Source organism: Balaenoptera physalus, assembly GCF_965194825.1.
Source record: "Balaenoptera physalus genome assembly, chromosome: 4".
Classification (NCBI taxonomy): Eukaryota; Metazoa; Chordata; class Mammalia; order Artiodactyla; family Balaenopteridae; genus Balaenoptera; species Balaenoptera physalus.
The window spans coordinates 75,100,142-75,123,093 of record NC_138891.1 but is presented as its reverse complement, the minus strand read 5'-3'; the positions used below and the strand labels follow the sequence as shown (position 1 = coordinate 75,123,093).

Genomic DNA, 22,952 nt, shown 5'->3' with positions numbered 1-22,952 from the left:
AAATCTATATGAATTCTTAAGCTCTTATAGATTTTAATAACTTGGGTTGTAGATATAAAATAGAAACAATTTATAAATACAAATACATATTTATTACGTTTAGCAAAATTGCATTATATAATTTGTACAGAATATATTCTTTTTTTTTTTAATTTTATTTATTTGTTTTTGGCTGCGTTGGGTCTTTATTGCTGGCACACGGACTCTCTCTAGTTGCGGTGAGCGGGGGCTACTCTTCGTTATGGTGCGTGGACTTCTCATTGCACTGGCTTCTCTTGTTGCGGAGCACGGGCTTTAGGCACTTGGGCTTCAGTAGTTGTGGCGCACGGGCTTAGTTGCTCTGCGGCATGTGGGATCTTCCCGGGCCAGGGCTCAAACCCATGTCCCCTGCATTGGCAGGCGGATTCTTAACCACTGCGCTATCAGGCAAGCCCGCCCCTTACGATTTTAAAGTTATTATTATTACTATATGTATATGTATAACCTGGGTTTATACAGCTTTTATTAAAGTTTTAAAAGTTTATACAAAATTTTAATAGAACACTGGATTTGGAGTTGGGGACCTTTATGGTTTAGTTGTGTGCTATGGGCAATTCATTTCGCTTTCTTGGTCTTAGTTTTCTCATTTGTAAATTGTGATAGAGTTGTTTTTTTTTTTAATTTTATTTATTTTTTGGCTGTGTTGGGTCTTCGTTGCTGTGCGTGGGCTTTCTCTAGTTGCAGCGAGCAGGGGCTATGTTTTGTTGCGGTGCGTGGGCTTCTCATTGTGGTGGCTTCTCTTGTTGTGGAGCGCTGGGCTCTAGGCACGCGGGCTTCAGTAGTGTGATGGAGTTTTAACTAAATGATCCCTTCTAATACTAACATTCTATGAGTTTTGAGGTACTTTTAAAACATTAATGGGTATTATAGGAATTAGTTTCCTTATTAACTTATGAAAAGCAAAGATATTGGAAACCCAAGAACTAAGCCTTTCAATGCTTTTAAAATGAGTCTAATTCTTAAATTAAGCTGGTTAACAAATAGTACAAAAGAGACTAGTGTTTCCTTTCTATTGTCTCCTTCAGTAAGAATCAAAAATAAAGAGGGAAGATATTTAGTTAACAAGATAAAGTTTTATCAATGATATTTACTGTCAGGCTTTAAAAAGGGCAATTTTCCGTCATAGAAACTCAAGAGAGAAGGAAAAACCCAAATTTATAAACAACATTCAGTAGTGGTCACCACTCCAGTAAATAAAAGAACAAAACTTTTGCAGTTTTATTCTGGTTTATGATCTTCACCCACAAAATTTTCTGACTTAACAGAGGCCTTGCTTATGATTTTATAGAAGTATAAAAAGTAAAGGTTTGTACTCTTATTTTGATTAATAGCAGCTTAAAAGCCCCTTTCTCAATATGTTAGTTCTATAACTTTTAAAAATGGTGACCCTTAAAATAATTTTTTATTTTTTTACTTTATAGTACTATAGTTGTTCTAACTCATAAATTTTTACAGTACCATTGCCCTATAGGGCATAGTATATATAATTAAAAATCTTAGTGTGAATGTGAATGCTTTCTTTCTCCAAAAGCTTCACATGGTTGAGCCTTACAATAACAACCCTGGGATGAAAGTTTAGTTAGCATTATCCCTCTTTCACAACGATTTTTATAGCTAAAGATATTTCCAAAGAGTTTTTCATTCATTAGAATCATGGAATGGAATGATGAAAAATATACTAATGTACCAAGTTCTACCAGAAGTGAGAGTAATTGGTCCAAAGTTTGGAAAGAGCTCCCTTGCCCGGAATACTGTTTTTCTTATCTTTTCCCTTAGGACCTAATACCCTACTATACAAGGAAGTGAATGGACCAGAATATTTAGCTAGTTCCTTTAAGTTCTCTTCTGAAAATTCATATTTATTTCTGGCAATCAGTACATCAGGCTGTTTAACACGTTTGCTTCCTTTTCCAGATGCCCAAGAACAAAGGTAGAGGAACAATGGTTAGGGGGATCAGAAAAAACAAACTTTCCAGGCCTTACATTTCCCATTCCCTCCCTAGACAAAATCTAGAGTAATAACCATCCACGTACTTAACGTTTTCCTTATGTACAGATAAATTTCAGTTTAACTGTTGAAATTCTATGGCGTCTGTTCTCTTTGTAGTCAATCATAAATTTTAATTTAAAGGAGTATTTTAAAATTTAATTCTTATTTAAGGCAGCATTTTGTTTTGTACTTGCCTACAAATGTTTTCCTCAGATCTGAATCTTTGCTTATGGTTGATATAAGGAAAAATGCTGTTGAGTCTGTGTTTATTAACTTTTATGGATAATTGTTTTTTTTTTTTTTTTTTTTAACATTTCTGGTCTAATTGAAGTTCAGCTAAGGAAGACTTAGGCTTTTATGTATCAATATGCATATGAAACTCTTCTGTGCATAGGATCAGCACAAGAATTTAAGTAATCATATCAAATGCTAAACTTGCATAGTTCTGTGTACTATTCTAAATACTTTCTTTCTTTCTTTCTTTTTCTTTCTTTCTTTCTCTTTCTTTCTTTCTCCCTCTCTCTCTTATTTCCCTCCTCCCTCCCTCCCTTCCTTCCTTCCTTCCTTCCTTCCATCCTCATAATAACTACTGGAGAGCAAGTACTATTATTATCCCTATTTTATCAATGGGAAGATGGAGGCATAGAGATGTTAAGTAGTTGCCTAAAGTCAATGTGGTTTATCTGTTTAAAGTAACAGATAGGGCCAGGATTTAAACACAGAAGTCTGGTTTCAGAGTCCATATGCACAGCATAATTGCTGTGTTATGTGGCTTCCCATTTGCTCAAGATTTTAGCCACAGATTAAATAGGAATCATCAATTGAAAGACATATCCTGTTCCTATGGTAATGCTCACCCCTTAGTATTCAAGTTTGGGTTTGAAAATTCCCCACATGAACTTCGAAATCTATATCACACCACTAAATATACTATCAACTCCTACTCTTTGGTATGATTCTCCTTTCATTCTTTATACAGTGGGCCCTCCATATCCGCGGGTTCCACATCTGCAGATTCAAGCAACCATGGATCGAAAATATTCAGAAAAAAATTCCAGAAAGTTCCAAAAAGCAAAACTTGAATTTGCTGTGTGCTGGCAGCTATTTACATAGTATTTACATTGTATTAGTTATTATAAGTAACCTAGAGATGATTTAAAGTACATGAGAGGATGTGCATAGGTTATAAACAAATACTATGCCATTTTATGTAAGGGCCATCAGCATCTGTGGATTTTGGTCTCCTTGAGGGGTGGGGGGTGGATCCTGGAACTAGTCCTCCACAGATACCAAGGGACAACTGTATTTAAAATTCATGTGTTCAGTGAACATTTGAGTCTTTACTGTACCCTAGACATTCTTTTAAACAATGGAATTATAAAGATGGCCACATTTATTTAATATCCCATCTTGTTCCAAAAAGAATTTGAGGTGCACCAAGATCTCTAAGACACTGTCCCTTCCCTCATAGAATTTACAATCTAATGGAGATATTTACACAAATAATTATAAATGGTAAATGTCTGCTAATAGAGATGTTTCACAGAGAACTTTACCTTTGGTCATAGTCTTAAAGTTTACCAGGTTGGGGAATGACAGAGAGTAGGAAAGTTGTCTAAAGTCAGGAAGACACAAAACAGCAGAGCATGTAGTTTGATGTGGCTGAAGAAAAGGGTAATTTTCTGGTGGTAATATTATAAGAGGTTCAAAATGTAGGCAGAGGCCCTCATGTAGCATTGTTTCTTTATGTTTTAAAAATCTGTCTTAACGTAAAACATCATTTATTGCTTTCAGAAGAATAACAAAGAAATACATTTAGAAGGAAAAAGCTTAGAAAAACCTTCACTGGTCTCAAAACCCTCAAAAATATCCGGTCCATTCGTACATAAAGAAGAGCCCAAGTTGCCAGAAATCAGACAAGGAGGCCAGTTTAACAAAGTGCAAGATCTTATCTTCAAAAAACCTACAAGGCAGACCATAATGAATACAGAGACACTGAAGAAAATTCAGATTGATAGGTAAGGAGCGAGAGCATATTTGGAAATGTGATAATGTATTTCTAGATGGCTGAAGAGTGGGTGCAGGAGTGGCTCACTGCTCTCTTCTTTTATGGGTTGGTCATTGTATCCGAGTGACTGCAGATAATAGGATTAGCCAAAGACTACCTGGGGGAAGTGTGGTACAGTTGAAAGTATGGTGGCTGTATGGTTGGGCAAGTTATTGAGCCTTTGTTTACAGTTTTTAAAAATGAGAATAATGGGGCTTCCCTGGTGGCGCAGTGTTTAGGAATCTGCCTGCCAGTGCAGGGGACCTGGGTTCGAGCCCTGGTCTGGGAAGATCCCACATGCCGCGGAGCAACTAAGCCCGCAAGCCACAACTACTGAGCCCGCGTGCCACAACTACCGAAGCCTGTGCGCCAAGAGCCCGTGCTCCACAACAAGAGAAGCCACTGCAATGAGAAGTCCGCGCACCACAACGAAGAGTAGCCCCCGCTCGCCGCAACTAGAGAAAGCCTGCGTGCAGCAACGAAGACCCATTGCAGTCAAATATAAATAAATAAATAAATTTATTAAATAAATAAATAAATGAGAATAATGATAGCAACTTTGCAACATTAATGTAAGGATTAGCAGGAAGGTTCAGCCAAGTGCTTGACACAAATTGGTAGCTATTATGATACTTTATCCATTAGTAAGAAACAGACACTGTCAAAGTAGCCAAATTTTAAACTGCTTTAATCCTGAGGGTTTCTTAAAAGCAGTCTCAATTTCCATTGTCTCATTATTCAGTTTTTTGTTGTCAACTGGCTTGCTGACAAAGAAGCCTGTTAAGTTAAAAGAGGGTATAACCTTACGGTAAGAATTTTTGGTAAATAAGGGTTTGTAGCAATTACCCAGAGCCATTAGCCAAATCCAGCCTGTAGTCTATTTTTGAAAATAAGTTTTAGTGGAATACAGCATTGCCCGTTTGTTTACATATCATCTATGGCTGCTTTCATGGGATAACAGCAGAGTTGAGTGGTTTCAACAGAGAGTTTATGTCCTGCAAAACCAAAAATATTTACTATTTGTCCCCTTACAGAAAAACTTGCTGACCCCTGCTTTAGGCCCTCACCAGAAGGGTATTGTCTCTTGCTAAAAACAATCTGGTACAGATTTGCATACATGACAGACAGTGTCCTGTTTATAAGCTGCTAGTTAATGTCCTTTCATTCTCAGTGTGTTGGATCATATTTTTTAATTGATTTCTTGACTCCATTGTATTTATTTTCTTAATATAGTTATTGAATCTTTTTGTGTGAACTATTGGTAATAAATTATTATGTAAAACAGTAAGTGTAGTTCTTACTGATTCTAGATCAAAACATTAAATAGCAGTTTTAAAAATTCTCTACCTAGGAGAATACTATAAAAAGCAATGGACTAGGAGTCAGGAATCTGGATTAAATAGTTCTAGTTCTTTTTCAAACTAGTTATGTGACTTTGGGCAAGGCATTTAACCTTCCTGAGCCTGGGTTTACTCATCTCTAAAATGTGTTGTATTAGCTCTTTAAACAAAAAATTTTTTAAATGATTTAACTTTTTCAAAATTATGAAATATATCAAAAATGCAGAAAATTATAAATAATAAAATAATGAATCTTTATGCATGTAACCACCAAATCTTAACATTTTACATGATTGCTTTAGAGTGTTTTTTCAAATAAAATACTTAGGATACAACTGAAGCCTCTGATTCTAGTTCCCTCACCCTTCCCCCAAATATTTCTTCTGAATTTGTTTTTTATTATACTCTTGCATATTGTGATACTTTTATTAGGTATCTGGGTGTTTTATTTAAGCAATACATATGGTTTTACATGTTCTTAAATGTTGTATACATAGTATCATGCTGTACATTCCAGGTCTGTTAGTCCTTGGTATGTAAACTTTTTCAGGTTAGGGAATTTCTCTTTTATTTCTAGTTTGCTAAGAGTTTTTGTTGTTTGTTTTTATTTTTTAAAAATTTTAAATATTTATTTATTTATTTTTGGCTGTGTTGGGTCTTTGTTGCTGCACACCATCTTTCTCTAGTTGTGGTGAGCAGGGGCTACTCTTTGTTGCAGTGCGTGGGCTTCTCATTGCGGTGGCTTCTCTTCTTGTGGAGCACAGGCTCTAGGTACGCAGGCTTCAGTAGCTGTGGCACGTGGGCTCAGTAGTCGTGGCTCGCGGGCTCTAGAGCGCAGGCTCAGTAGTTGTGGCCCACGGGCTTAGTTGCTCTGCGGCATGTGGGATCTTCCTGGACCAGGGCTCAAACCCATGTCCCTTGCATTGGCAGGCGAATTCTTAACCACTGCACCACCAGGGAAATCCCTGTTCTTTGTTTTTAAATGATGTGATGATCATATGGCTTTTTTCTACTTTTGTCTTTATTAATGTGAGGAATTCCATTAATAGATTTTCTAATACTAAACTATTTTTGCATTCCAAGAATAATTCCAACTTAGTTATGATGTTCCTTCTGGGTCTTAACTTGTGTGATTTCTGTAGCCCTTTGGGAATGTAGGGAAATATATCTTATTGATTCATCTTTTTTGTTTCTCCTTACAGGCAATTTTTCAGTGATGTAATTACAGAAACCATGCAGGAGTTGCAAGATTCAGGCACTTTCACCAATCTCCTGAAAGCTTTGGGCAAAGAAAGGGAAAACAAAATGCATTTCTATAATATCATTGCCAGGTCAGAGTAATTTTAGTTTTATTTGCTTTGCTGCATTTTAAAGTTCTATTAAATTCTCACTGGAAGTCTTAGATTTCTAAAGCAAATCAAATTTTTGCTTTTGAATGAAGATAACTAGAAGTCAGAAATTTGGGTTTTATTCCTAGTTCTGCTGGGACAATAACTCAATTTCTGGGCTTCAGTTATCTGTGTCTACGATATATAAAGTACAATATAGGTACTATAAATGGGTAGTGCATAATCTATGGTTTGTTTTGGCAATGACAATCTCAAGATTCTAGTTAAGTTCATGCTTTCTTTCTTTTTGTATAAATTTATTTGTTTTAGTTATTTATTTTTGACTGCGTTGGGTCTTCATTGCTGCTCGAGGGCTTTCTCTAGTTGCGTTGAGCAGGAGCTACTCTTCATTGCAGTGCGTGGGCTTCTCATTGTGGTGGCTTCTCTTGTTGCAGAGCATGGGCTCTAGAACGCAAGCTCAGTAGTTGTGGCACACAGGGTTAGTTGCTCCGCGACATGTGGGATCTTCCTGGACCAGGGATCGAACCCATGTCCTCTGCATTGGCAGGCGGATTCTTAACCACTGCGCAACCAGAGAAGTGCAAGTTCATGCTTTCTAAAAATTCCTGAGTAGCAGTATTTCTCTAGCTGCAATTTAGTGATAAGTGTTTTTGTTGTTGTTGTTGCTATAGACTGAATGTTCTTGCCACCCCCCTTAGTTTTTGGAAATCCTGACCCCTAATGTGATGGTATTAGGAGGTGGGACCTTTGGTAGGTGATTAGGTTGTGAGGGTGGAGCCTTCATCAATGGGATTAGTGCCCTTATAAAAGAGACCGAGCAGAGCTCCCTCTCCCCTTCTGTCATATATAGATACAAATGAAAATGGCCATTTGTGAACCAGGTAGCTGGTTCTCACCAGACACTGAATCTGATAGCACTTAATAGCCTCTAGAACTGTGAGAAATCCATTTCTTTGTTTGTAAGCCACTCAATCTATGATATTTTTGTTATAGCAGCCCAAGCTAAGATAGGTATTGTTTTGTTTTTTCTTGTATTGTTCTGTTATTTTATTTTAAACCTAAATAATGGGATTGCTGGAGATAAGCAGAATTCTGTTTCTGAGAGCAAACAGAAACAACATAAAATAGTTAAATTCTCATTCAGATAGTACTGAGTTTGAATTCTGCTCTGCCATTTACTATTTGTGTGACCATGGCAAGTGTGTTAGTCTGTGTCTTCTGAGAGATAGATGCCAAGATGACATTATTAATGTAAAGATTTTATCAGGGAAACACCTATGTGAGAGAAAATGAGAAGGGAGCCTTTGGATTCAATGCTGGACTCACCCTAAGTGAAGGAGACGAAGGTTGAGTGGAAGATACTGCCCTGCAGTCTAAGGATGGTTTGGCAAGGTCATCAGGGAGCCCTTGAGCCAAAGTCAAGCATCAGAAAAGTCCTCGGTCTCCCAGGAAGGGATGATCTTACCCCCGCCACACTCAAAACTTGGCTGGGAGCAGTCAGTGGGAAGTGTGGCCTCAGAGCACACACAGTGAAGGAGTTCAGAGCCTAGAGCTGGGACCCTTACTTGCTTACGTCGCCTGTACTTGGAGGTCTGTGTGGCACATTCTCATGTCCTCCACAGCAAGTTACCTCAGCATTCTACATGCATTTTCCTCATCTGTAAAATAGAGGTAATGATAAAGACTACCACATAAGGTTATTGAGAGGTGCTTAGAATAGAAAGGAGTCTTCTTTTTCCTCTTCCTGTTCCTCTTCTTCTTAGCTTTTTCTCAGCAGCAGCTATTTTAGAGATAACACAGTCTTTTTTTAAAGTGTTACTGAAAGTTTGCTGCATGGACCAGCACCATTAGCACCACCTGGGAACTTCGTAGAGATACAAATTCCAGGGCCCCCAACCCGGACCAAATGAATGAGAATCTCTGGGGTAGAGCCCAGGAATCTCTTTCTTAGCTTCTAGGCGAACCCTGTGCACCCTAAAGTTTGAGAAGCACTACTCTAAACACAAATTATTCTTATTTCTCCTAGGGAGAAAAATGGAAGAAAAAAGGTAAAATCTCTACAAAAACAGCTACTTAATGTCAAAAGAGAAAGGCAAGCTGAAGTACAGGTAAGAATTACCTGGGCAACACCAAAAGTTACTGAGCTAAAACAGCTAAACAGAAGTCATCTTTCTCAAGCAAAAAAAAAAAAAAAGAAGTTATGTATAAGAAATTGTCGTTTCTCCTGGGGTGCCTAAACTATTAAAAATATAAAGAGAGTAATTAGATATTTGGCCTGGAATGTACAATTATGTCCAGAATCGACCTCTGGGTGACCCTAACCCTCTGGAGCTCTAAGCCTGTTCTTACCCCTCCCAACTGATCCAACCACATCACCCACTCCTTCCCTCCAGGAGACCGTGTCTCAGGCAGTCTCTTGTATGCCAAGATCCCAGATGGGAGACCATAGTTCTAGGTAGGACATTAAGCACATTACATACCTCCTTACACCTGATGGTTAGGGTTAATAATGTCATTTGCATTATATTTCAAGTACAGAGTGGATTTATTGAGCTTCTGTGGTCATTAGGGCCTAACCTTATGTCTAATCTACCTCTATGGGAAAATGCATCCTGAGTTTTAAGCAAGTGACTTGCAAAACAATGTTTGGGCTACAACCTAGGCAGTTAGAAATTAGTACCATTAGGATGACTAACACTATTAGCAGTTTAGAAAGTTACAAAGTATGGCCTAATATCAGCTTTTCACTGCCTAGCTATTTGAACAAGTTTATGCTTCCAATCAGGGACTCTTCATCATTCCCTACACAGAAGTTAGAATAATATTTGAAAAATATATTCGGAAGAATTGTCTAAAAAAGGTCACTAACCTTTCTTCTGAGATACTATCTTTAGGTCTTCTGAACAAATCGTTTATTTGTTCTATTATCTCTCATTTCCTATTATCAATTTTGAAGTAACTTTGGTATTGATTTTCACTTCATTATCCCTATTAACCCTCTGTTTATAGCCTACATTTTTAGAAAGCCATTTCTTTTTACATTTATTTTTATTTATTTATTTATTTTTGGCTGCATTGGGTCTTAGTTGCTGCACGAGGGATCTTTGTTGCAGCGCATGGGCTTCTCTCTAGTTGTGGTATGTGGGTTTTCTCTTTCTAGTTGTGGGGTGAGGGCTCCAGAGCATGTGGAGTCTGTAGTTTGTAGCACGTGGGCTCTCTAGTTGTGACACGCAGGCTCAGTAGTTGTGGTGCACGGGCTTAGTTGCCCTGCAGCATGTGACATCTTAGTTCCACGACCAGGGATGGAACCCGCGTCCTCTGCTTTGGAAGGTGGATTCTTTACCACTGGATCACCGGGGAAGTCCCCTGAAAACCATTTCTGCACCACCCTCCCCCTCAAAGGCTTCATAAAAACTGGTGTGCACTTAGGTTTTCTCTCTAATGAACAGACTTTTTCAGAGGTTTCTTAGCCTTTTTTCCCTCAAAAGCTCTACCATTATTTAAAACTTCCTCTTTTATTTCTTGACTATTAAAAAAGAAAATATTTGTATCAATGTCCTTTTAAGGCTCCAAACCAAATAGTATCAAAAGAGACCTCAGGGGGCTTCCCTGGTGGTGCAGTGGTTGAGAATCCGCCTGCCAATGCAGGGGACACGGGTTCGAGCCCTGGTCTGGGAGGATCCCACATGCCACGGAGCAACTAAGCCCGTGAGGCTCAACTACTGAGCCTGCGCGTCTGGAGCCTGTGCTCTGCAACAAGAGAGGCCGCGATAGTGAGAGGCCCGCGCACCGCGATGAAGAGTGGCCCCCGCTTGCCGCAACTAGAGAAAGCCCTCGCACAGAAACAAAGACCCAACACAGCCATAAATAAATAAAAAAATTAATTAATTAAAAAAAAAATTTTCCTTTTAAAAAAAAAGAGACCTCAGGTTTCGCACTCTGCCAATCAACTCCCCTTTGCTACTATCACAGCCACTGTTTTTCTTTTTTTTTTAAACACTTTAAATTATATTGTTGGGGACTTCCTGGTGATCCACTGGTTAAGACTTCGCCTGCGAATGCAGGGGGTGTGGGTTTGATCCCTGGTCGCGGGTTTGATCCCTGGTCACGGAGCTAGGATCCCACATGCCTCATGGCCAAAAAACCCAAAAAAACATGAAACAGAAGCAATATTGTAACAAATTCAATAAAGACTTAAAAAATAAATATATTGTTGACAGTATAATTTTCCAGACAACAGGTAACACTAGATTGTGAAACTTACCTTCTTGGATTACAGTCTCAGCTGTTACATTCAGACCCAGTAAAACTAAAGTAGAATATCTCTCAGATATTTTGATCATCAGCAAAGGAGTAGATAAACCAGAACTAGAAGATGCAAGGCAAATCTTGAATAAAAAACAGCTATCAAGATGAAATCAAGTTAAATCCCTAGAGTTACTAAAAAACCAGTGGTCAAGTCAAGGTTGGAAAACAAGAAGATAGTTAGGAGGTACATGGATATTAGAGACCTGTGGGTCAGAAAATGATGATAGTAATTAGGATGGCAGGTTTGAGTGTGTGAAAGTATGTGTGGAGATCACTGGAATGTGAGGGAGCAATTGCCTTATGAAGCTTCCTACTGGGTCCCCAGGCAAAACGACAAAGTCACAAAGGAAAAAAATCAGGTTGCTGTTAGACTTCTGAACATCAGCACACAAAGCCAGATAACAGTGAAGCAGTATTTTCATGAAACTAAAGGGGAAAAAAGAGAGACCCAAGGTCAATATATAAAAATTAATGTATCTTCTCCATACATCAGCAGCAGACTTAGAAAAAGAAATTGAAATATATATATTTATAATATCATCAAAAATATCAAATATCTAGCAATGAATCCAGTGGCAGCAGCAAAATGTGCAGGACTTCTTTGCAGAAAACTATAAAACAGTACTGAAAAATTAAATAATATTTAAATAATTGGAGGGATATACTATGTTTATGGATTGGAAGACTCCAATTAAAAAGATGTGGATTCTTCAAAAATTGGTTGATACATTGAATTCAATCCCAATCAGAATCTTGATTGGATTTAATTTAATTTACGTATTTACTCATTTTTGTGAGACTTGACAAACTGATTCTAAAATTTATATTGAAATGCCAAGGACCAAGAATAGTCAAGACACTATTAAAGAGAACTTGCGGGACTTTCCTGGTGGCACAGCGGTTAAGAGTCTGCCTGCTGGTGCGGGGGACGCTGTTTCGACCCCTGGGCCGGGAGGATCCCACGTGCCGCGGAGCAACTGGGCCCGTGCGCCACAACTACTGAGCCTGCGCTCTAGAGCCCACGTGACACAACTACTGAAGCCCATGCGCCTAGAGCCCGTGCTCTGCAGCAAGAGAAGCCACTGCAATGAGAAGCCCGGCAACCACAACCAAGAGTAGCCCCCGCTCACCGCAACTAGAGAAAGCCTGCTCACAGCAACGAAGACCCAACGCAGCTTAAAAATAATAATAATAAATAAGTTTAAAAAAAAAAGAAAAAAGAAGTTATTATATTATGTAACTGTTTAAAAGGTCATATAACATTTGTCTTCAATTACCCTGTGCCAAGTCAAAGGCATCTAGTTTTAATGCTATTGCCATGGGCCTCTGATTACTCTGGTTCTTCTCTGTATAGCTGTTCTGCACAAACTTACGGCATTCCATATTGACAGTGTGGAAACAGAGGAGGATATAAAATGCTTACAGGCTATGATTGTAAAACCATGATTAAGTCATACTAATAAGTGAACCCAAGTGTCATGCCATTTCTTCATCTTCCAATATGCAACAAAGATCCAGCCTAGAAATACTGAGTTATAGGCCAAGGATTTTCAGTTGTATGAATTCCTTTTAAGATTCTCACTAAGAAGAGATCTGCCTTCACCATAACCCATTATCATAACCCTGGTTGTCCATGGTATCTAGAGCTTTCTCCATGATCAATCATGAACTGATGCAGCATATTTGTGGGTTTTTGTAGCAGACCAAACTTTACTTCCAAATCCCCAAACTGCCTTCAGATCTAAACTTCTGGACTTGTTATTTGAATTCAGAGAAGCTTTAGTAATGGAAAGAAGCAGTCAACCAATTAGAGTTAATAAGGCTCCGATGGCTGCCACAATATTGTGAGCAGAAGTCTTTTTTTTTTCCCCAGCTGCAGCGTGGGGCTTGTGGGATCTTAGTTCCCCGACCAGGGATCATTGAACCCAGGCCCATGGCAGTTAAAGCACTGAGTCCTAACCACTGGACTGCCAGGGAATTCCCCCAGAGGCTTTTAATGGTAGTGTCTGTTTTCATAATTGAACACAAAGTAGGGAGGAGAGTACTGGTTCCTGAAATTTTGGGGAGCTGGAGAAGATGGAACTTGTCTTATACCTCAGGCTGCCTCTTTGGTTGGATGGAAAAAGGAAAATGGAAATGTGGTCTATTAAAGTGATAAAAGCCATGGGAAAAAAATAGAGTTCTGTATTAAATTAACATTTATATCTGCCTGTCCGTCTGTAACTAAGAATACTGGCTGATTCTATGAGAGTCTATGAATAAACTCTGAGCCAAATAGTCTCCCGTTCTAAAATGCAGATGAAGCATGATCAAGTCAGAACTTCTAAAGTTTCAGGCTCCAATTCCACCCACTGCTTTCATTTCCATTTGAACTATTACCTTTCCAATCACACCAATTTCCTCTTTTCTTTCCTTTTGTACTAAAATTTTCGCACACTTCACTGTCTTGGATAATCTCTTCTGAGTAAACTCCTTCTTAAATGTGATGACTATATACTCCAATAAAGATGTTAAAAAAAAATGTGATGCCTAAAACTGTACACACTATTATAGATGTCTAACCACAACAGAGGATAGGGGAGAATTTTTTCCCTGTTATATAAACAGTATACAGTGCCCCAAATTGCAGTAATATAAACAAAGAGGAAGCACTCCAAATGCTTTTCACAATATTGTATGGCAATATTCTTTCATGATTGTGAAGATTCTGATGACAAACCACTAGAAGAAGCACAGTGAAAGGAAGACTCTGAGAAGTCTAAAGAATACAAGGGAAGGGAGGCACCTTTTTTACAGTGCTGCTATTACAACAACCAGTGGTGGGGCCCTAACCTCAGGTTCTCATGTTAGAAGCTGGGTAAGCCTCTAATGAAAGTGTTGGAAGACAAGTTAGGTCTTCACAATTCTCAACTTACAAGATTCTTCTAACCAAAATCAGGACTTTAGTTTCACCTTTGCTTCTTCTTGGAGTCAGTCCAGAGTTCTAATAATCAACAGGGTTTTGAATTCTAATGTCTCTTACGTATCATATACCAGCTTTGAGTTGTTTGCAAATTTAACAAGCATGTTTTCTATATCTGTATTTAATTCTTTAATCCATTTTGGAGCCTAAAGTTCATCATCATCATGTCAACCTGTTCTCTTTGGTACTCCTTCTATTTCTGGCCCCCCAAAAGGAAATTAGTCATTAAAGAATGCAAAAAGCCGAGGGGATGAGTGAAGAAAGAGCGAGGTAACATGCGAAAATTAGTAATAGTGTGGCCAGAGAAAAAACGAAGTGTGGCTTGGAGTGTGGAGCAGTTCAGGGATGTTTTAAGATATCATGCAAAGCTTCCAGTATAGCACAGAGCTTTCCAAAGTGCAGTCAGTGACCATGGATGGCAGTGGGGTTGCTGAATGAAGAACAAAAGGATGAGAAATCGGTAGGGCTGTAGTTGAGGTAGGGCTACCCAATCTAGACATTCGTGTGAACCCAGGTGTAAGAAACAAATTTTCATGATTAACTCCTGCTAAGGAAGAGGTACAAAATGCTCTTCATCCAGCCGTAGAATACAGATGGTCACTATGAGGGCCAAAGGCAAGAGTTTGTACTCAAAATCACTGAGCACCATTAGGAAAATCCCTCCCAATATTGCCGTGAGATTTCCGGGTTCTAGGACATCCAGCTTGTGCCCTTTGACTCCTTTTATAACCAGTCAAAATGAGTAGGGGTGGGTTCACATCCTTCGTGCTTACTGCCTCTAACCTCAATAATCAGGGCAAAGCTGAAGTAAGTGAAGGACCCTTCTTTAACAGCCAACCTTCTCCTTGAAGGCTCAGGCTTCTAGCTTACATAAGATATATCTCTATATGTATGTATGTTATCTACCTATCTATCTCTACTTCCAGTTGTCCAGCACTCAAAATTTAAGGGAAATGAGAATTCCTAGGCCCAGTGGGGAAATAGCTCCTTCTTGGAATCCTGTTCTGAGAACATCTCCCCAGTGCTATATACCTCCGTGGCAGCTCCAGCATTGGAAAGGTTTATTATACATGCTGGAGTCAATAGGATGAGGTAAGGGCAAACTGCTTTAAGAAACTCTAGATCAGCATAAAATCAGGCACTACTGCTGCCTCAGGACTTTGGCATACATTTTTCCTTTTTCTTAGAATTCCCCTCGACCCCACTTTTCCTGTTTTTTTTTTTAATTTTACTTTATTTATTTTTGGCTGTGTTGGGTCTTCATTGCTGCACGCGGGCTTTCTCTAGTTGTGGCGAGCAGGGGCTACTCTTCATTGCGGTGCGTGGGCTTCTTATTGCGGTGGCCTCTGTTGTTGCGGATCACAGGCTCTAGGTGCGTGGGCTTCAGTAGTTGTGGCACACGGGCTCAGTAGTTGTGGCTCACGGGCTCAGTAGTTGTGGCACACGGGCCTAGTTTTTCCACAGCATGTGGGATCTTCCTGGACCAGGGCTCGAACCCGTGTCCCCTGTATTGTCAGGCAGATTCTTATCCACTGCACCACCAGGGAAGTGCAACCCACTTTTCTTACCCTTCAGGTGTCAGATTAAACATTCCTTTCTCAGAGAATCCTTTTTTGGACTATCCAATCTAATGTAGGTCTCTCTTGTTATTTTCTCTCATAGCCTGTTGCCCTTTTCTTTCATAGCATATTTCACATTTTAAAAAGTTTATATGTATTTGTTTCCTTTTAATTACGTCTTTCCCACTAGATTGTAAGCTCTATGAGGGCAAGGACCATGTCTATGTGGCCTTTACTGTTTACCTAGAGTCTAGTTCAATGCCTGATACATAATAAATATTTAAAAAATGAATACCAAGGCCATTAAATTGCCAAGCACTTATTATCAAAAAGGCCTGATATTACAAGTGTTGGCAAGGATGTGGAGAAAAGGGAACCCTCATGTACTGTTGGTGGGAAAGTAAATTGGTGCAGTCACTATGGAAAACAGTATGGAGATTCCTCAAAAAATTAAGAATAAAACTACCATATCATTCATTTATTCCACTTCTGGGTATTTATCCAAAGAACATGAAAACACTAATTCGGAAAGATATACGTACCCCTATGTTCATTGCAGCATTGTCCACAATAGCCGAGATAAGGAAACAACCTAAGTGCCCACTGACAGATGAATGGATAAAGAAGATATGGTATATATATATACAGTATATATACAATGGAATACTACTCAGCCATAAAAAGATGAAGTCTTGCTACTTGTGACAACATGGATGGACATTGAGATTATCATGCTAAGTGAAATAAGTCAGACAGAGAAAGATAAATAACATATAATTTCACTCATGTGGAATCTAAAACAAACAAACAAAACAAAAATAGATGAGCAAACCAAACAAAAACAAACATGTAGAACAGAGTAGTGGTTACCAGAAGGGGAAAGGATTAGGGGTGGGAAATGGGTAAAGGGGGTCAACTGTATGGTGACAGATGGAAACTGAACTTTTGGTGGTGAGCACATTGTAATGTATACAGAAATTGAAATATAATGTACACATGAAACTTACATAATATTATAAACCAATGTTAACTCAATTAAAAAAAGAAAAGAAATTGCCAAGCACTTTGGAACCTGCGAAGAGTTTTCACACATACTGTCAATCAATCCTTATAATTACTTGCTAAGATATTGCAGGCAGGGTAGATATTAATGTTTCTATTTTAAAGAAAGTAAGACTTAGAGAGTTTAACTGACGTGGCCAGATTCACACAGCTGGTGGGGCTTGGGTGGGAAGTTAGGTCTTTTGGTCATTTAGTTCAGTACTCTTCCCACCAAAATGAGATAGTAATGGGAAATTTGTGTGGATACAGAGTATCCAAATAGTGTGCCTAGGAAAGAATCTCACAGTCCTGATGCTTAGAACTACTTATCTTTCATTTTCATTTATACTCTCCATGATTATTGGGTAAATTTCCCATAGTGTGATAGCAGAAAAATAGATCCAGGTCCCTGTTGAAATATAAGAACAAAAGGTAGGTTCTCTGTCTAGCTGTGACCAGCTGAGGCTGCACAGCAGCATAGGGACGGTAGCCTTGTCCGGCTACTGCAGCACTAGGGTGTCAGTTGGTCCCGCCCAGAACACTTCAGTTCTGCCCTGCAAAGATATATTTAATAACTGATTGGTGTGCCCCTTTAGTACAAGAAAATGGAAACTAAACAGCCAGAGGAAACCTTTCCCAACACCGAAACCAATGGTGAATTTGGTAAACGCCCTGCTGAAGATATGGAAGACAAACAAGCTTTTAAAAGATCTAGAAACACTGATGAGATGGTTGAATTACGCATTCTGCTTCAGAGCAAGAATGCTGGGGCAGTGATTGGAAGAGGAGGCAAGAATATTAAGGCTCTCCGTACAGACTACAATGTCAGTGTTTCAGTCCCAGACAGCAGTGGCCCCGAGTGCATATTGAGTATCAGTGCTGATATTGAAACAGTTGGAGAAATTCTGAAGAAAATCATCCCTATCTTGGAAGAGGGCCTGCAGTTGCCATCACCCACTGCAAGCAGCCAGCTCCCGCTGGAATCTGATGCTGTGGAATGCTTAAATTACCAACACTATAAAGGAAGCGACTTTGCGAGTTGAGACTGTTGATTCTTCAGAGTCTGGCTGGAGGAATTATTGGGGTCAAAGGTGCTAAAATCAAAGAACTTCGAGAGAACACTCAGACAACAATCAAGCTTTTCCAGGAATGTTGTCCTCAATCCACTGACAGAGTTGTTCTTATTGGAGGAAAACCTGATAGGGTTGTAGAGTGCATAAAGATCATCCTTGATCTTATATCAGAGTCTCCCATCAAAGGACATGCTCAGCCTTATGACCCCAATTTTTAGGATGAAACCTATGATTATGGTGGTTTTACAATGATGTTTGATGACCGCCGTGGATGTCCTGTGGGATTTCCCATGCGGGGAAGAGGTGGTTTTGACAGAATGCCTCCTGGTCGGGGTGGGCGTCCCATGCCTCCATCCAGAAGAGATTGTGATGTGAGCCCTCGTTGAGGACCTCGTCCACCTCCTCCTGGACGAGGTGGCTGGGGTGGTGGCAGAGCTCAGAATCTTTCTCTTCACCACCACCACCTAGAGGAGGAGATCTAATGGCCTATGACAGAAGAGGGAGACCTGGAGACTGTTATGATGGCGTGGTTGGTTTCAGTGCTGATGAAACCTGGGACTCTGCAGTAGATACATGGAGCCCATCAGAGTGGCAGATGGCTTATCAACCACAGGGTGGCTCTGGATATGATTATTCCTATGCAGGGGGTCGTGGCTAATACGGTGATCTTGGTGGACCTATTATTACTACACAAGTAACTATTCCCAAAGATCTGGCTGGATCTATTATTGGCAAAGGTGGTCAGCGGATTAAACAAATCCGTCATGTGTCAGGAGCTTCGATCAAAATTGATGAGCCTTTAGAAGGGTCCGAAGATCGGATTATTACCATTACAGGAACACAGGCCCAGATACAGAATGCACAGTATTTGCTGCAGAACACTGTGAAGCAGTATTCTGGAAAGTTTTTCTAAGACTAGTGAAGAACTGAAGGAGTCCTGCATCTTTTTTTTTTTTTCTCTGCTTCTGTTTAAAAAGCCAACATTCCTTTGCTTCACAGGTGTTCTGCATTTGAGGTGTAGTGAAATCTTTGCTGTTCACCAGATGTAATGTTTTAGTTCCTTACAAACAGACTTACTTGGGGGTTGGGGGAGGGTGTTCAAAAATCAACATTGAAATTTTGAAACAGCAGCAGAGTGAGTGACTTTTAATTTTTGTTCATTGTTGATGGTTTAAAAAAAAAATCCCCTCATGTAATTATTGTGAACACTTTGCTTTGTGGTCACTGTAACATTTGGGGGGTGGGACAGGGAGGAAAAGTAGCAATAGTCCATGTGTCCCTGGCATCTATTCAGAGCAGTGTGCAGAATGTAATGCTCTTTTGTAAGAAACGTTTTATGATTTTTAAAATAAATTTAGTGAACCTATTTTTGGTGGTCATTTTTTTTTAAGATGGTCATTTTTCAAATGGCTGAATTCCCCCCAACCTGCCCCCAAACTAAACACTAAGTTTAATTTTCAGTCCTCTGTTGGATATAAATAAATGCATCTCTTCTTGGACTTAGGCAAATATCTTGACACATTCAGTTCTGGTGATTTCTTAAGTGATTAGAAAGTCCATTGCTTGGGAGGAAATTCCACCACACATTCATGCTTCTAATAAGCTGGGGATTTTTGTTTGTTTTTGCAAATGCTTGCCCCTACTTTGCAACGATTTTCTGTTTGTAGTTGTGAAGAACCAAGGTGGGGAGCAATGCAACAGATGGAGTAGTTGGTGTAAGTATATACCAGAAGCCTAATGGTGGCAAGTTTTATTAATCAGAATAATACTTGGTTATGGAAGTGACTGATGCTAAATAAATTCTGATTATTTTTCATTAGATAATTTCTCACCTATAGACTTAAACTGTCAGCTTGGCAGTGTCTATTAGTTAAACTCTGTAAAATATATATATACATATATATATATATATATTCTTGTTTTTCCATTGTATGCAAATTGAAAGGAAAAGATGTACCATTTCTCTGTTGTATTACGTAGGAAATGTTTGTGGACAATTCAAAAAAAGATGAAAAAAGTTCCTGTGGATGTTTTGTGTAGTATCTTGGCATTTGTATTGATAGTTAAAAGTTCACTTCCAAATAAAACTCCCATAATGCTAGATTTGATGTGTGCCCAATTTGAACAAAGGTTGATTGACACCTGTAAAATTTGTTAAAACATTCCTCTCGTAAGGAAATACAATAATCTTAAATTATATAAAAAAAAAAAAAAACAAAAGGTAAGCTTAAGCCACTGACTGAGCTGAATGGAGGTAGAATGTATTTTAATTTAGAAACCTGGTCTTACCTTTACAGAGTCGGCATGAATATATTGCTCACCTCAAGGACCAGTTGCAAGAGATGAAGGCAAAAACCAGCATGGAGAATCGCTTTATGAAGAGAAACACTGAGCTGCAGATTTCCCAGACCCAGAAAAAATGTAGCAAAACAGAGGAGCTCTTGCTGGAAGAGATTGAGGTAATCACTGTTAATTAGGAATGAATCAGGCTCCTGATATTGCCTCAGCTGACAAAGGAGGAGAGGGAGGGAGACTTTCCCAATCTTTGCTCTCTCTCTCCAGCAACCCTAACATTTGAGGTTAAAAACAAAAAAAGAATGAGGACTTGCTTTTTTGCAGGCAGAGATTCTGATGGGCTGTAGCTTACATCTCCTGGTTTTTTGTAAGGCCTTTGAAAATTGGTTTTACTTTCTTCTCTTGGTCACTTTATCCTTACTTTATAAAACCACTTGCCATTTCTCCTGGTAATTATAGGGAGAGGGCAAAACAAGATATTCAGTAACTGCAGGTTTTTGCTGCTACTTTTCTCACTCAACCAGTATCTTTCATCCCTCCATTAAGAAATACAAAATCTAGAGGGCTGAATTTCATGCAAACCTACATTTACAGAAATGAGAAGTCACAGTGAAAAATATCAGGAGAAAGAAACAAGGGTAGACCCTCATTAGAGGAGGAAGGCTAAATGGCTAAAAGAACAAGAGGTCAGCGAGAAGGAGCAAACATCAGTAGAGCGTATCACCTGTGTGCAGGAGGCGGACTCCTTTCTCTGACTTATTTGAAAGCTTACTTCCCAAGTGTGGCTTAAGACTATGACAACAAACTTTTTGCTTGCACTCTGGAATTTCCTTCTGTAGGCCTGAGAAGCTTGTGCCCTTGAAGCATTGTTTCTCTCCTTAAATGGACACCAGTTTCCAGGCCACAGGATTATGGTCCTTTTGCTCTGGGCAGTTGCCTGTGTCTAGCACAGTGCCAGACATGGCTCAGCCAGGTTGTGAACGTGAATTGAGTTGAAGGGAACGGAATTGCTGCTCTGGAGCAATATCTCAGAATCTTAGGATCCCAGCTGGTAGAGAAGACCTGTACTACTGTCACAGCTACACCCCTAATCTTGAGAACTCACTTCCAGCCCAGTTGGGAAGAATTCCTGACATTGGTTTGTTGTTCTCACAGAAACTAAGGCTGAAGACTGAAGAAGAGAACCGGATTCATGCAGAGATTGAAATATTCCTTAGAAAGGAGCAGCAGGTGGGTCCCCAAAACTTTCTTATCCTCTGACATGTTTGTGTCCTGCTTATAAAATACCAAGGACAGCAAAAAAAGTTTAAGGAAAGAAAAATCAACCATAATTCTACCAGTCTAATAAATGAGCTGTATAGCCCACTTTTCTTTAAAAGTTGTCCATCTGGATAAATATTTTATAAAGCTGTAATTTGAGTACAGGTAAAATTTTGTCCTCTACCTTTATCATTTAGCACTATATAAGAAACAGTTTTCTTGTTCCTATATTGCTTCATAGTCATAATTTAAAACTAAAATTTCCTGATTTCTTAAAATTATAAAAATAGCATATTCTTAGTTGAGGGAAGATTTTTAAAAAATTGCCAATTGGGGACTTCCCTGGTGGCACAGTGGTTAAGAATCCGCCTGCCAATGCAGGGGACACGGGTTCAAGCCCTGGTCTGGGAAGATCCCACATGCCGTGGAGCAACTAAGCCCGTGCGCCACAACTACTGAACCTGCGCTCTAGAGCCCACGAGCCACGACTACTGAGTCCACATGCCACAACTACTGAAGCCCGTGCGCCTAGAGCCCATGCTCCACAACAAGAGAAGCCACTGCAATGAGAAACCTGTACATGGCAATGAAGAGTAGCCCCCGCCCGCCACAACTAGAGAAAGCCTGCATGTAGCAATGAAGACCCAACACAGCCAAAAATAAATTAATTAATTTAAAAAAAATTGCCAGTTGGTTTTTTACTCATTTTTCTATTTTATTACAGTCTCTTCATAAAATAATTTTAAGTGGTTTTATAATGTTCCATTGAATGGTTATTCCATAATTTGTTATTCTTTGTTTTGGATATTTAGGTTATTTCCAAAGTTTCATTATTATAAATAATTCAGTAATGAAAGCTTTGCCCAAATAACTGTTTTATTCATTGCAATTACTTACTAAAAGTAAATCTCAAGCATGAGATTATTAATGCAGAGAGTCTGTTATTTTGTGACTTTTGATAAATAATGCTAGTACTCTCTATTTTACACTGACATCAGCAATTTATGCAAGCACTAATTTCAAGGTATCCTCAATAGAACTAGCTGTTTTCGATTTTTTTTTTTTTTTTTTTTTTACTTGCAGAATCTGGCTTTAATGAATTTGAACACAAGGCACATTCTTCCAGGTGTATGTAAATATATGTCCATTTTAAAATTGCTTTTTGCTTCTTCCATCTCTAATTCTTTTGGACAGGAATGAAAGAATGTTTAAATTCTTTCTTATTCAAGCAAGAACTTCTTTAGCCTAGTGGTCTTTTGTTGCCTCCTAGATCTTGGTGAGTTTTCTGTGGTTAAACGATGCTTTTAATTTCTGTATCAACACAAACTGTCTTTGTTGGTTTCTCCAAAATAGTATTTTCTTCCTCTAGCATGTCATTACAGTCCCTTTTGGCTTTTGTTTCTTCCTCAGGGAATAAATGTGGGCGCTCCGTGCGTCCCCTACGTACAAAATGCTGGATCCGGGATTCTAATCCTTGGCATTTAGGACAATCCATTAGGGGCTTATAAGTGCGCATTTTCACTCCTACAGAGGCACCGGTCTGCTTTATGACAGAGGGCTTAACATTCCTCAGTTCTATCACTCCATCCATCTTTGGTCCTGTCAGACAGGGTACTGCAATGTTTTAGATATTTTTTAAAGTCTACTAATTTAATGAATTATCTTATTTTGCATTTTTTGCTTACTAAT

General features: G+C 39.0%; 1 protein-coding gene and 1 pseudogene across 4 annotated transcripts in view; both read left to right on the top strand.

The window, feature by feature from the left end:
* Positions 1 to 22,952, top strand: part of DRC9 (dynein regulatory complex subunit 9) — a 67,803-nt gene that overhangs the window by 4,412 nt on the left and 40,439 nt on the right. For all 3 annotated transcript variants that reach the window (XM_082458674.1, XM_082458673.1, XM_082458672.1), the window contains exons 4-8: positions 3,824 to 4,047; positions 6,619 to 6,747; positions 8,792 to 8,873; positions 20,006 to 20,167; positions 21,159 to 21,233. In XM_082458674.1, coding sequence (XP_082314800.1) covers positions 3,824 to 4,047; positions 6,619 to 6,747; positions 8,792 to 8,873; positions 20,006 to 20,167; positions 21,159 to 21,233 — 672 coding nt within the window. The remainder of the gene's footprint in view (positions 1 to 3,823; positions 4,048 to 6,618; positions 6,748 to 8,791; positions 8,874 to 20,005; positions 20,168 to 21,158; positions 21,234 to 22,952) is intronic.
* On the top strand, positions 15,665 to 20,090 carry LOC309659197 (heterogeneous nuclear ribonucleoprotein K pseudogene; annotated as a pseudogene). The gene has a single exon. The product of its transcript is annotated as a heterogeneous nuclear ribonucleoprotein K pseudogene (transcript).